The sequence below is a fragment of the Phalacrocorax carbo genome, chromosome 3, assembly GCF_963921805.1.
Source record: "Phalacrocorax carbo chromosome 3, bPhaCar2.1, whole genome shotgun sequence".
In the NCBI taxonomy this organism is placed as follows: Eukaryota; Metazoa; Chordata; class Aves; order Suliformes; family Phalacrocoracidae; genus Phalacrocorax; species Phalacrocorax carbo.
Genome location: NC_087515.1, coordinates 7158598 through 7172094, shown reverse-complemented (window position 1 = coordinate 7172094; position 13497 = coordinate 7158598). Strand labels below are relative to the sequence as shown.

The following is a 13497-nucleotide window of genomic DNA, read 5'->3' as shown; positions in this document are numbered from 1 at the left end:
TCAAAACATTGTGGAACAGCCTTCACCCAGTGCAACCTAAGAAAACTATCACTTTTCCTGCCAGCCTGATGTCCAGGCCCTTAGAGAAGTTTACCTATAGATTGGGTATTTATCTTTTTTCCTTATGACTTGCCTTTACATAGACAGGCAATCATATTTCGGGTAACAATCTTACACTCTTTGACAGTGCTTTGATAAATGTCTTTTATTAGACCAGTGGATGTATTTGCAAGCAAACAGCGGGGACACTTTTTGGCAAACGGTTTTTAGAAACCTCAATTTAGAACTTCTGTAGAATGAAGATTGCGGTTTCTTATTTGTATCTTAATAGGCAGTTTGGTCACTTATTTTTTCTGTCTGTTTTTTCAATCTCTATTTTTTTTCCTGAATGTATAGGTGTCTGGAACCTATGGCATCAGAAGAAGAAAATATGGAATATACGAAGCAGCTAATCCTCAGCTGCCTGCTAAGCATCTGCCAGAAATTGTCTTCAGATGGTAGCAAGAGCCCAGCAGGTAAAAATTGCCAGACTCATTTTTTTTCAGTACTTCTCTCACCAGGACAGCATTAAAACAATGGTCTCTAACTTTTCTCTTCTCTCGGTCTACACTGTATTGTTGAGGAGAGATAGATTCCTCTATAGGGTATACAAGTTTGCCGCCTTAATAATTTTTTGTAGATCCCTTCAGTATGGTTTGCAAATTGAAACCGGTGCTTGACTGTACTGTTTATTCCTACATGGTTGACCATTAAAGTGTTAATCAGTGAATATTTTCTACTTGTAGATATCCTTGACAAAGAGAAATTCAACGTGGAATTGATAGTTCAGTGCATCAGGATTTCTAAAATGCCCCAGACACACCACCATGCACTGCTTCTCCTCGGTGCTGTTGCTGGCATGTTTCCTGTAAGTAGTACCTGAAATTTATGTGTTGGCTCTTCTCTTCAGGCTCCAAATACTGGGAAGAGTGAAGAGCATATGGAGCTGTTCTATGGGGATAAATTTTCTGAAAGGAGCAAGAGGAAAAATGTACAGGTTCCCTGCTCTTCTAGGGCTTTATATTCCATTTTACTTGAAAACAAACCTCTGTCCTGACGCTTTGGTCACTGGTCATTTATGACTTGCAATGAAGCGCATTAAAAATGGAAGAAGCTTTCTGACAACAGCCCTGCCTCACCTTCCCACTGTGGTCCAAGTTCTCGTGCATTGTCTATTCTTTCCCGTTTTTTTATATACAAGAGAGAAAACATCTAGCCCAATGGCACATGCATTCTTACAAGTTCCCATCTTGTATAACACTGAGAAATGTAGTTGTAGTTGATGGTAAAACCAGGTTGGTCTGGTTTTAATTGACTGAGAAACAGGCTTTTGCTTCTGTGGATTGAAATTTGACTGCACACTCACTCTTGGAAGTAAGATTATTTTGCTTTGAAACTCTAAAAGCAGGAAAGTCTACCCAAATGTATCAAACTCAGTTTGCATCTTTATCTTTACCTCAGTACTTTCTCCACACATTTAAAAAGATAGCTTTTTTCCCAAAAGGCAAAACCAGAATGGTTTTGACAAATTTGTGGAAGATTTGGCTTTTTTATTGTTGGGGTTATTTTTCTTTTTCGCCATCTTACTGTCATGATCTGCTACAGAACCGAGCTTTTATTCTACTTCAGTATTAGCTCTTTCAAGATTTTGAACGTCAGAATACAAGGAAATATTTTGCATATTTTGCTCTAAAACACTCCTTCAGTTCACTAAAACTGAATGAAAAATGTGCCCGTAACTACTTGCTCTAAGTTCTGGCAAAATCTAGGAAACTAACTCTTGAGCAAGGTGACACCTCTAATCCAGCCCTCTTAAAATTAATTACTGTGGTTACAGTGTAGACCACCCAAAAAAAGCCAAAAACTAAAATGAGCATGGTTGGTTTCCATTGTATGATTGTAAATATTGGCGATGTTTTACAGATATCAAAATGGTGAGCGGGGAAGGTATGAAAATCACCAGAATATGTGCCACACTCACATTTGTGCTTCTGCAGATCTCCTCATAGCTGATTTTGCTTGTCATACTACCATGGCACTGAGTTGAAGAATACAGTGTATTTCACCAGACTAAATTCTCAACTTCCACTCTTTAGTTTCTTAGAAGTGTATCTTGGTTTCTAAAAAATATGTAGAACTCTCTAATAATCACATAGTAAGTAGCTTTAAGGGTCACTATCCATTTAAAATTAATTTAGTGGAGATTTTGGAGGATACTAATGATTCTCATTTTATAGGAATCTAGTGGCATTTGTGGGAAGGAGAACTGACTTAAGGCATAATATGCAGAAGAGCACAATTCAAAAAAATGAACTAATCTCATCCGTTTTCTTTTCCAGGATAAAGTTCTCCACAACATTATGCCCATTTTTACATTCATGGGAGCAAATGTCTTGCGTCTGGATGATACTTATACGTTCCAAGTCATTAATAAGACAGTGCAGATGGTTATTCCTGCTCTTATACAGGTAAATTTGTCTACATAATGGAAAGGAGTAGGAAAAAAGTGAACAATAAGATTATTAATTAATTAATTAGAGTAAATGGTTTAGGATATCAGTGGTAGAATAAGTTGTATCCTCTTCTAGGATTATTTTTAGATAGATATTAAATTACATTTAGTAACTGTGTTAACAGACTACTCCTCACCAACTCTGAGTTCATCAGACTACTTCTTTTTAATCTTATGAGCTCCTGCATTTTATACGTGGTTTAGTCAAAACAGTACCACAACTTTACCTACAGAGGGCCTGAAACACAAAAATAGCGGGCAAGTTCAGTAGAGGAACCACTGGAAATAGGAGGAGGTTATTAGTCCTACAATAACATGTCATGGTTGTATCAATAGTAGACATGGTCTGAAGGAAGTGGAAAGGTAAAATATTTGACAAATGTTTTTATCCTTCCAGCTGGTGTTTGTGTGTGTTTTCTTGTTTTTGTCTGGACATCTTACATAAATTGTTATCAACCAAAACAAAAATACAACATTGTTTTTCAAAGGGGACATTTTTTTTCTTCAGTCAGATTTCACTTGCACCTAATAAATCTTAATTCTAGAGTCATTCATAGATTTAAACATGAAAAATGTCATATAAATTTCTTATACAAAAATGAATTGGAGAAAAAAAATTCTTCTAACAATGGGCTGGGGATTTCCCAGTTTATTTTTTAATGATATGTATACACATTTTGCATCTTCTTGCAGACCTCTGTTAGGGAAATCAAGTTGCTGTCTCTTTCTCTTTTTTTTTTTTTTACTTTATTTCATAGCAGCCATCACAAGTCTCTGTGATAAATTATTTATGGCACACGCAGTTATTACATGTGGGGAGAGCCAGTGTTACTTACCTGAGGTTATGTAGCCTACCTGTATTATTTTTACTAGGCCCTTGAATCTAAGACCCTAACTGTCAGGCTTACAGGCAAAATTTTCAGAACGTTGTGGCATTGCTTTCCTTTTAAAACATCCTGCTTGTTTCAGCTGATGCCAAATAACGGGATTTTTTCCCTACCTCTCTCCCTCCTTTCTCTCTCCTTCCTCTCCCCCTGCCTTAAATTATTTTTTTCCCTTTTTATTCTTTTTTTTCTTATTATTCTTGTTCCTTTTTCCTCTTGTTCCTTTTTCCTCTTGTTCCTTTTTCCTCTTGTTCCTTTTTCCTCTTGTTCCTTTTTCCTCTTGTTCCTTTTTCCTCTTGTTCCTTTTTCCTCTTGTTCCTTTTTCCTCTTGTTCCTTTTTCCCCCTTTTAAATTATTTTTTTTTTCTTCTTTTAAATTCTTTTTTTTTTCCTCTTTAATTTTATTTGAGACATCTTCCTTAAACATTGAAAAGGAACTATGTAATTGAAAACTGTTTATTTTAGAGCATTTACATGTCCTTGAGATTATGCTTCTGGTAATGCTGTTGTCAGCCATGTGGTACTGCCTCTCATTGCCTGAATTTACAAGAAAGAACTTGTACCGTTTGCGACAGTCTGTTTGAACTGCTGTTCCTGTATGTACATAGGCTGAAGACAGTGATTTGTCAGAGTCCTCAGGAAATGTGGAAGAGGTGGTGATAAAGATCATTCGGGTGTTTGTGGATGCCCTGCCCCATGTGCCCGAGCACCGACGCCTGCCCATCCTGGCCCAGCTGATCACTACGGTGGGAGGAGACAAGTTTCTCTGGGTTCTCCTGGTGCTGCTGTTTGAGCAGTATGTGACCAAAACAGTGACTGTCACGTCAAGCACAGACAAGGTTAGAAGACTAGTGGGGTCAACTTTTTCCTCAAGAGGCTGGTCTTCCCCTTTTCTGTTCCTGGTCTTGCCTTACAAAGGAGCAAGATAAGCCCCTAGGTTATGCTGAAACAAGTGGTGACCTCTGAGCTTGTGCTATAGCAGAACCTGAGGGTGATGTTGGCTATGATTTGTATTGCAGATACAATATTGTTTTGTCCTGGAGCCCAAATAAATCAGATCACATTGTTTAGCAATCCTTGAAGAGCTGATAATCTAGTTATTAAGTGCTTCAATATTGTTAAAGTTGGAGGTTTTTTCTTTAACTGTGTTTGTGAAACATGACACTGGTCTTCCTGTACAGACCAAGATGAAAACCCTATTATGTGTTTGTGTAGGCAGGCCCTCGGATTAGGCGAAAGCATAGTTTATGGGGAAAACTAAAAGAATTATTAAAGGAACATTGGTGAGAAGATAAGTCTCTGCTGTAGCAATTGAATCTCTTTCTATACCCTCTGGAATTATGTTCTCTCCAAGAGCTTGCTGCTAGTACCCTTGGTGTTAATCCTGGCAGTAGCCAGCTCACCATGGCATTTTCACAAACTCACTGAGGAGTTTTTGAGTCTTTTTATTGTTATTAGTAATATTTTTTTTTAATTCTTGAATTTTCTCTTTTTCCTAAACCATAAACAGGATGCTGTTCTGGAAGCAGACACTGAATTTTGGATTTCCATCTGTTGCGAATTTAATGTACAATCTCAGTTCCAAAGCATTATGAAAATAATCCAGTACTTGACAGAGCTGCCAGAGAACAAAGAAGGTGACCACAAAACAGCCAGCAAATGCATGTTAACCTTCCTATTACGAGGGACAAGGGGCGATGGTGTTAAACTAGAAGAGGGTAGATTTAGACTGGATAGAAGGAAGAAATTTTTTACGATAAGGGTAGTAAAAACCTGTCCCAGGTTGCCCAGAGAGGTGGCGGATGCCCCATCCCTGGAAGCATTCAAGGCCAGGTTGGATGGGGCCCTGAGCGACCTGGTCGAGTTGAAGATGTCCCTGCTCACTGCAGGGGGGTTGGACAAATGGCCTCTAAAGGTCCCTTCCAACCCAAACCATTCTGTGATTCTGTTACTCCTCTAGACAGAAGACTAAGGGATACAGAATTACTCTAAAAACTTTTTTTTTTTTTAAATAAAATGGCTAAGATAGGTGATTACTTTTTTTTAATCCTTTCAATTATAGATTAATTTGAGCACTTAGAACCAAACACTAATCCTCATTTAGAAGGTACAGTAAATAATTTAATTGAAATAAAAAGCTATTATTCCTAGCAGACAACGTCACAGGAACTACCAGTCATTTCTAGGGTTTTTTAAAGTTTCATTTCTTTCTACTACAATATAGTGGAGCAATAATTGAACAATATGTTTTAATACTTTTCCAGTCTGTTAGCTCAAAGAGCATTGGGGAAAGGTGGGTGAGGGTTGTTTCTTTTTAAGTTAGGACTTGCCGTATATGATGTTAGAATATATTTTCTCAGCCAGGAAGGACCAGGTAATGACACTGAAAGCAGTTTTCCCAAATACATGGTGCACGGTGTATGTGGTCCTGCCTCAAAAGTCTCTCATGTTTGTAGCCAGTGTACCATAGCCTTAGCACCAAGAAAAAAGAAGATTCTTCACCTAAGAACGATCAGACGAATGGCAGTGAAATGGCACTGCTTCTTGTGAGGCTCATGAAATGAAAAATGCATCTCCTGTGATATTTCAGAGAATCTTTTTTTGACATGATTTTGGATATTGCAGAATGACTATCCTTGATAGGCACCTGACTGTAGTTTTACTTTGTTTCTGTAATCAGAAATCCAACACCTATTTCTCTTGGCTGCAAATTTGTTTTGTGAATGTTTTCAACAGATGATCCTGGGCCAAAACAGTCAAGAACATGCAAGACAAAGCTGAAGAATCAGTATGGGCAGCTCTTTAATGTGGAGTCTCACTCAGACAAACAACTTCGGCATTTCAAATTCTTGTCAGTCTCCTTCATGTCACAACTTTTATCCTCTCAGAGTTTTGTGAAAAAGGTAATGGCAGATTGCCTTTAAACTGATCACATTAAGTAATTGTGACATACTGTAATAGATGAGGTTTAATTTGCTTTTTAGTATGGCTTTATATTCAGTGGGTATGAGAGCATACATGGTCTGGTGTATCTTGGTGACGCTTTATTGACGTAGTTTTGAAACCTCTTAGTAATGTTAATTATTTTTTAATAAGGCTTTTCCAGGTAGACGCTGTTTGTGTGCTTGATGAATAGGTAACAAGGTGAAATTCTGGTCTCAGTGGATTCCCACTGGCTTAATGGAATGTGGTATTTTGCTCGCAGTCTGTATAACCCGAGTTTTGGTGTGGGATTCATACTATTAACTCTGAAAAGACAAAATAAATGGTACAAATTTTAGGCTGCACCTCTAGCTGGAAGTAGTTCCCAGCTTTTCAATTGAGCATCATCCACCAGCCTGAAATGTAGTTGCTACTGTGACTACATTGCCTAAGATTCTCAGATCCTCTTCTAGAATGATGGCTTTCCTGCAGATGTGGGGAACTCATAATTACCATGTTAGTGGACATTTCGCTCAGAACAAACAAATTTGCATATACTGGGATGTTAACTTAATGAGGGGATGTAAGTTTCACACTTAGTATTTTCATTCTGTCTTTTTAAACCAGATAGTTGAATGTGAAGAAACAGAAAAGTTGCAGAAGGTTGAACAGAGGTATGCTTGAAATCTGCTCTGTTTCTCCTATTTCTAGCTTTTCCTGCAACCTGGGAATATTTTTTAAGTGTCCTTTTAATGTTGACCTCGGCAACATGCAATATTTATTATATGCAAGTTATTTGGGTTTGGTTTTGGGTTTGCCCTTGTTTCTAGTATGATGTGGAGTTTTTTATTTCTGAAAGATTGCTCTACCCAATATCCACTCTTTCTGTATTTCTGATAGTGCTTATTTACATACTTGGCCATAACTATTATGCTATTGATGATGGAGTCTCTAAAAGACTTCCAGATTTTTAGCAAAACATACCGCTTCATTCATAGGGAAAGAAAAATCATTATTCACAGGTGCCCCTATATTGGTGTAAGCAAAATTACCAGTTATCGCAGATCACAGTTGTAGTCATTGGGCTATAACAGCCCGTGATGCAGAATGGAGGGTTTCTTTTGCGGAGGCTTAACTATTATGTTTGTTCTAAGTGAAAAAAGGTGTAGGATTTATTTTAAATCCTCTGTTCCTTAAATGCTCATTTTTAAACATCTATATTGTCCCAAATTGTTTCTGTTTTAAAGTAGAGTTCTTAAGTAGAGCTACTGTTGTATGTGGATGCTAATTTGGGGGTACCAGGTAGACTTTGTTAATGTGCACGATTGTCTTTATTGCCAAAGCTTGTACATGTGGTCTGCTAGTCTCTCCATTAGGTGTTTCTTTTTCTTTTATTGTTGCTGTTTTGTGAAATTTTATGCTTTCTAGTAATAAAGTCAGTTTCTTTCGTGTCCTTGTTACTTACTAAAAGATGCTTCCTTTCCATCTAGGCTATTAGAAAAAGTTCTCCACTATATAAACACTGTGGCGTCTTCAGTGGAAGGAAACGTGGACAAGCCAACAGCCAAATTTTGGAGGGTTCTGCTTAACAAGTCCTATGATATGCTGGATAAAGTATGTCTTGTTAGCCCTCATCTTAGCAGTGGGAAATATCTGCTTTTGCTTATTAATGTGATTATAACCTTTGTAGGATTTCTTGCTGGATTAGTACTAATCTTTACTGGAAAGTCTGCAACCTGGTTTGTCATTGTTTAAACTCATCTAACAATTTTAAGAACTACAGCCTAACAGCTTAGGCCGAACAACCAGGAAAAAAAAATCAGGAATGCCTATTACCTCTACTGAGTATTCTGCTGGCTGGAAGCAGCCATTTCACTGTCTGTCTGGTGGAGAACAACGTCTTTTGGCAGCATTTCTCCCTGTTAACTCATAAAATGATTTACTAAAGCTAATGGAACTGTTGTATATTTCTATCCTTTTGCTTTTCTTTCTAATCTTTTTCTGATCAGAAGTATATTTGTAGAATTGGACTGGCTTATCTCATTGCATGTGGAGCATGTGTCTTACCACAGCTTGGATTTTTCTGTTTTTCCCTGGGAAGCATATTCCAGTTTCCATGACGTACGTGCACAAGGCACTACCAGAAGTATTTCAGGGTAAGGAGGGATAGCTCACTAGTGTAGACGAACGGAACTGCTGAGGAAATCTCAGAGCTAGTGGATCATGGCTGGTTAGCAGCCAGTGAACATACATGAAGTACTGTATCTGGAACCTGCTTTGTTTTTTTGCTTGCCTCAGATACAGCACTGCTAGCCTGTCCTCTCTTCTTTGATCCTGATACACATGTAGGAAGTTGAAGAGAGTTTGCCTGTCTTATTTGGAGTTTACCGTGTCACGGTGCATGGAAGAGCGTTTATGGTATTGTTTTGTCTGTGTCTTCTTGTAGGTCAATGCCTTATTGCCTACAGAAACCTTCATCCCTGTAATTAGGGGACTGATGATGAATCAGCTCCCATCTGTGAGACGTAAGGCAATGGACCTTTTGAACAATAAGGTGCAGCAGCGCACAAGGTGGCAGAAGACCCAGGTGAGTCGAAGTGGTTAAACTCAGTTCTTTTAGCAGAAGTACCTGGAAAGAGATTGATGTAGAAGTGGTTTGCTCGACATAAAGACATTAAGTACCAGTGCCAAGTCTGGCAGGCAGCTCCTCTGTAGTGAGATGTGGGCTACATGCCCGCAGTTACCTTGCAGGTTCTGAGTTTCTAATTTTAAGTCTAACATGTGTGTTCTCTTGTCCCCTTAGATCCTGCAGCTCTTAGAGCTAGTTCCTGAGCTCATTGCTATTGTGCAGTGTAAAAGAAAGGAGGAAGAGGAGGAGCAAGCCATCAACAGGCAGACTGCTTTGTTCAGCCTCAAGCTGCTCTGCAAAGGTTTTGGCACAGAAAATCCACTGCCATTTGTACCTGTTCTGAAAACTGCCATTGATCTCATTTCTTCAGAGAAGGAGGAAAAGAATGTGATGGGAAGTGCTTTGCTCTGTATAGCTGAGGTCACCTGTATACTGAAAGCCCAAGCAATACCTCAGCTTCCAAGGTACTGTTGGGTTCTTTTTGACAGAACCAGCTGCAGCAGGAATTAATTAAACTGAAATGCATTACTGAAGGGCCGCTGATGAAGGCCAAGTGGCCCATCCGTATGTGTTGTGTAGATAAGGGTAAAGGTAAAAGTGCTTGAAGGTGCTTTCTCATCGTAGAACTAAGAAGCTAGTGGGGAAATTGTAAGAGCTTTATAATCAGTAGAGTTCCTTTGGAGGGGCGGTCTTCATGGCTTCAGAAGAGTTAGACCATTTTCTGTATTTTTACTGTAGAACAGATTGTGTTTAAAAACATAAGAACGAGTACAGTTGGAAACCCTGCATGTTATGTTATTTTATTTTCCCTGCTGAAGAATTCAAGCATCTAACTTGTTGCTTTTAAGGCTGTTTTATCTCATTACAAATATAAGTTTCTTATTCTCATTAAATCTCTACACTAAAGGCGGGGCTTTGAGCAACCTGATTTAGTGAAAGATGTCCCTGCCTATGGCGGGGGGGTGGACTAAGTGATCTTTAAAGCTCCCTTCTAACCCAAACTATTCTATAATTCTGTGATTCTAAACCTAATATCCTTCACTAGCTTTGAAAATATGAAATACAGCAGCATAGCGCAGAATACTGATTTTTCTCAAATACACATGTAAAAATTCACAGGGAAATTGTCCCTGCAGGCTTAACAGATGGATTAATGTGATTGGAACATACCTCCAAATTGTCAGTGGTTTCACCTTTCTGTATCCATGCTTGGTTATTCACAGGCTGATGCCGGCACTGTTGAAGACTTTAAAAAATAAGAAGGAGCTGGTCTCCAATGAGATTTACTTGCTGAGTGCCGTTACTGCTCTGCTGAAGGTTGCAGAAACATTACCACACTTCCTTAGTCCTTATCTTCTGGATTGCTTGCTGCAGGTGAGCCATCTGACTCCTACAGATGTGTAAAGGGGGACAGGATCTGCCCAGTTCCTAGAAGAAGCTACAGAGATTGCTTCTTTTCTCTCTCTGCAACTGAAGTAGGAGCGTGTGCCAACTCTGTAGAAGGTTGTAACATATTATTCCTCACCTTCTTATGCAGATAACTAAGATACAGAATATAAGAGTGTCTCCTACTCCTCCTCCTGGTAGGTTGTAGTTTGCCTCTTTGGAAAGATAGATGAATCCTGAAGGATCATTCTGTAATATCCATGATTTCATGAAATGCATGTATCTAACAGCTCTAGTAGGGTCCCTACGCAGACATCCTAATGTAAGGTGCTCCAAGTGGTGCAAACAGCAAAAGTCCCATCTGACACTTGCAACAACTACTGTAAAGTAGGTTCTTGAGTTGTTTTAAGTATGCCTAACTTTTGTTGGATTTCCTGATAGGTTGTCCACTTGGAAAAGATTGCGGTCGAGTTTGGTCCTTCTTCTCAGATAAGCTTACGTGTAACATCATTGAAAACTATCCTAGCTACAAGGCTTGCTCCCCGAATACTCTTGCCTGCAGTTACAAAGTGTTACAGTGAAGTGGCAAATACCCGGAAGGTAAGGATTTTTTCATTCTTTTGAATTGTGATTAAAAAGAAAGAAAAGAAAAAAAGAAGCAGCGCAGAAATTTGGTTCAATGGTCCCAGCTGTGTCCCTTCCCAGCCTCTTGCCCACCACCAGCCTACTCACTGTAGCAGCAGAGTGAGAAACAAAGTCTTAACACTGTACAAGCACTGCTCAGCAATAGCTAAAACACCAGTGTGTCACCAGTGTTGTTTTGGTCACAAATCTAAAACACAGCACCATGTGAGCTGCTATGATAAAAACTAACTCCAACCCAGCCAAACCCAGCACAGTCTTTATATACCTGTTTCCTTTTGTACTGCAATGGTGATTCAGGAAAGTTAGACCTGGGAGAAATGCACCAGTTTAATGTCCCTAGCATGATGAATGTTTGAGAGATCATCCCGTTCATAAAGGCCTTGCTTTATCTTCTAGGAACCTGAGTCACCATTTTCACGTAGGCTTTGCTCCCATCTCCTAGGTGCAAACCTTTCAGACTTAACTGGTGTCTCCAGGATTGGAGAGGGGAGACCAAACTCTTTCAGGAATCCTACTAACTTAAGGCCCCAAAAAGTACAGGAAAAAGTTTCTTTATTTTATCAACAGTATTTTGATGAGTAAATGTGTGAAGTGCAAAAATCCAATTTCCTTGTTAGGTTTTCCAGTTACTGTCAGTATCACAGTTGCCTTTGCATTGCTTTGCTTTTGTTTTGGCAGCACTGCCTGCGTCCCCTTATGAACATTTTGAAGGAGCACATTGTTGGTATGGAGAAGGAGCACCTGATCTCCCATCAGTCTGAGCTGACAGCGTTTTTCATGAAAGCCCTGGACTTCCGAACAGAGCATGCCCAGGTGGCTTGTTTAGGGGGATGAGCAGAGGCAGCTCAACCTCTACATGCTAATTCTATTTGTTTAAAAAAATATGTTTTCCATTTCATATGTTTCCATTTCATATATGCTCTGAAATTCTGGGTATCAAATATTCTGTTGTGGAATTGTTCTTGGGTTAAAAAACATTATCAGTAAGTATTTAGTCTGAAACAGACAAAACTAAGATGTGCTTTGAAAGCTCAAATTCCTTCATTTCTGACTTGGAGTTATGTTTTCTAATTTTTCTAGGATGATTTGGAGGAAGTTGGTAAGACAGAGGCTTACATTATTGATTGTCTAATAAGTATGATTATGAAACTTTCTGAGACTTCTTTCAGACCCCTCTTCTTCAAGGTAGGAAGTTTAAATATAATTTTTCTGCATCAGCATATTTCAATTTTCCAGTGCACGGACACAGGAAGGAGCTAACCTGTCTTTCACTTCCAGCTCTTTGATTGGTCCAAAACAGAGTCTACCCTAAAAGACAGACTGCTGACATTCCACCGAATAGCAGATTGCATTGCAGACAAGCTCAAGGGTCTCTTCACCCTGTTTGCTGGTCATTTAGTGAAGTCATTTGCTGAGATGCTGAACCAGGTCAACGTTTCTAAAACCGGTAAGTGTTCAGTTACGACCTACAGAGAGGCGTTGTCAGACTAACTCTAATTGCTGAAAGAGAGTAATTATAATTGCTAAAAGTTTAGTCTTATAGGATTTACTTCACAGGACATTCTTCTCATTTCTCTCTTCTTCTTTTTCTCATAAATAAGGCATCTTTCTTATTCTGGTGGAACCAAAGGACATTTTTCATCCATGGGCTCTGGGCTGCCAGTACAAAGTTGAGGCCACGTGAAATTTTCAGTGTCAGTCCCAGTGAGTTCCATGAGAATGAAACCGTGTGGAAAGAGGGTGACTTGTTTCTGTTTGGGGTTTTTTCTTTTTTTAATTCACTGACTTCTCCTCTTATATGCTACCTGGTGTACTCAGACTCCTCTGCTTTCTTGGCAAAAATAGGTATTACTTTTTTGTATGGGAAACTATTTGCCCGTCCCATTTGTAGTGACCTGAACAAAATTCTCCATATCCACAGGTACGGCCAAGCATGTTTCCTATAGCCTGTGGCTATTCTCTTTTATCCCCAACTGACTCTGAACAGCAGTGGCAGACCTGCTAGGGCATTAGCTAAAATCCAGATATCACTCAGAACCATAAAGTGGATGCAATATGTTAAGTATGTAATTCCTATGTAGTACATTCTTTAGCTATATTCACAAACTAACAATATTTCTGTCTTGTGGGGAAGTTTTGTATTTTAATTCTTTTGATTTTTTTTTCCTCTTTGATATGTAGATGAAGCTTTCTTTGACTCTGAGAATAGCACAGAAAAGAGCTGTCTACTGTTGCAGTTCACCATGGACTGTCTGCACAAGCTCTTCCTGTTTGACACCCAGAAGTTCCTGAGTAAGGAAAGAGCAGAAACCTTGATGATGCCTCTGGTTGATCAGGTATTGACAAACACCAAAAACTCATGTCATGGTTGTTTCCCTCCACACCCTCACACCACACCCTCCACCCCAAATATTTTTCTTTTTTAACTATCTGGCCTCAATCCTCTCCCTTAACAAAAAGGGAGGAATTAATTCATTGTCT

At 39.0% G+C, this 13497-nt stretch overlaps 1 protein-coding gene across 1 annotated transcript in view; it reads left to right on the top strand.

Annotated features, from left to right (window-relative positions):
- The window catches only part of HEATR1 (HEAT repeat containing 1), a 41017-nt gene that overhangs the window by 25653 nt on the left and 1867 nt on the right, over positions 1-13497 (top strand). The window contains exons 27-42 of the mRNA XM_064445754.1: positions 397-515; positions 786-907; positions 2379-2507; positions 4043-4273; positions 4945-5071; positions 6171-6337; positions 6984-7030; positions 7847-7970; positions 8803-8943; positions 9160-9449; positions 10209-10359; positions 10813-10971; positions 11695-11829; positions 12097-12201; positions 12295-12463; positions 13198-13352. Of these exons, the coding sequence (XP_064301824.1) occupies positions 397-515; positions 786-907; positions 2379-2507; positions 4043-4273; positions 4945-5071; positions 6171-6337; positions 6984-7030; positions 7847-7970; positions 8803-8943; positions 9160-9449; positions 10209-10359; positions 10813-10971; positions 11695-11829; positions 12097-12201; positions 12295-12463; positions 13198-13352 (2371 nt within the window). The remainder of the gene's footprint in view (positions 1-396; positions 516-785; positions 908-2378; positions 2508-4042; positions 4274-4944; positions 5072-6170; positions 6338-6983; positions 7031-7846; positions 7971-8802; positions 8944-9159; positions 9450-10208; positions 10360-10812; positions 10972-11694; positions 11830-12096; positions 12202-12294; positions 12464-13197; positions 13353-13497) is intronic.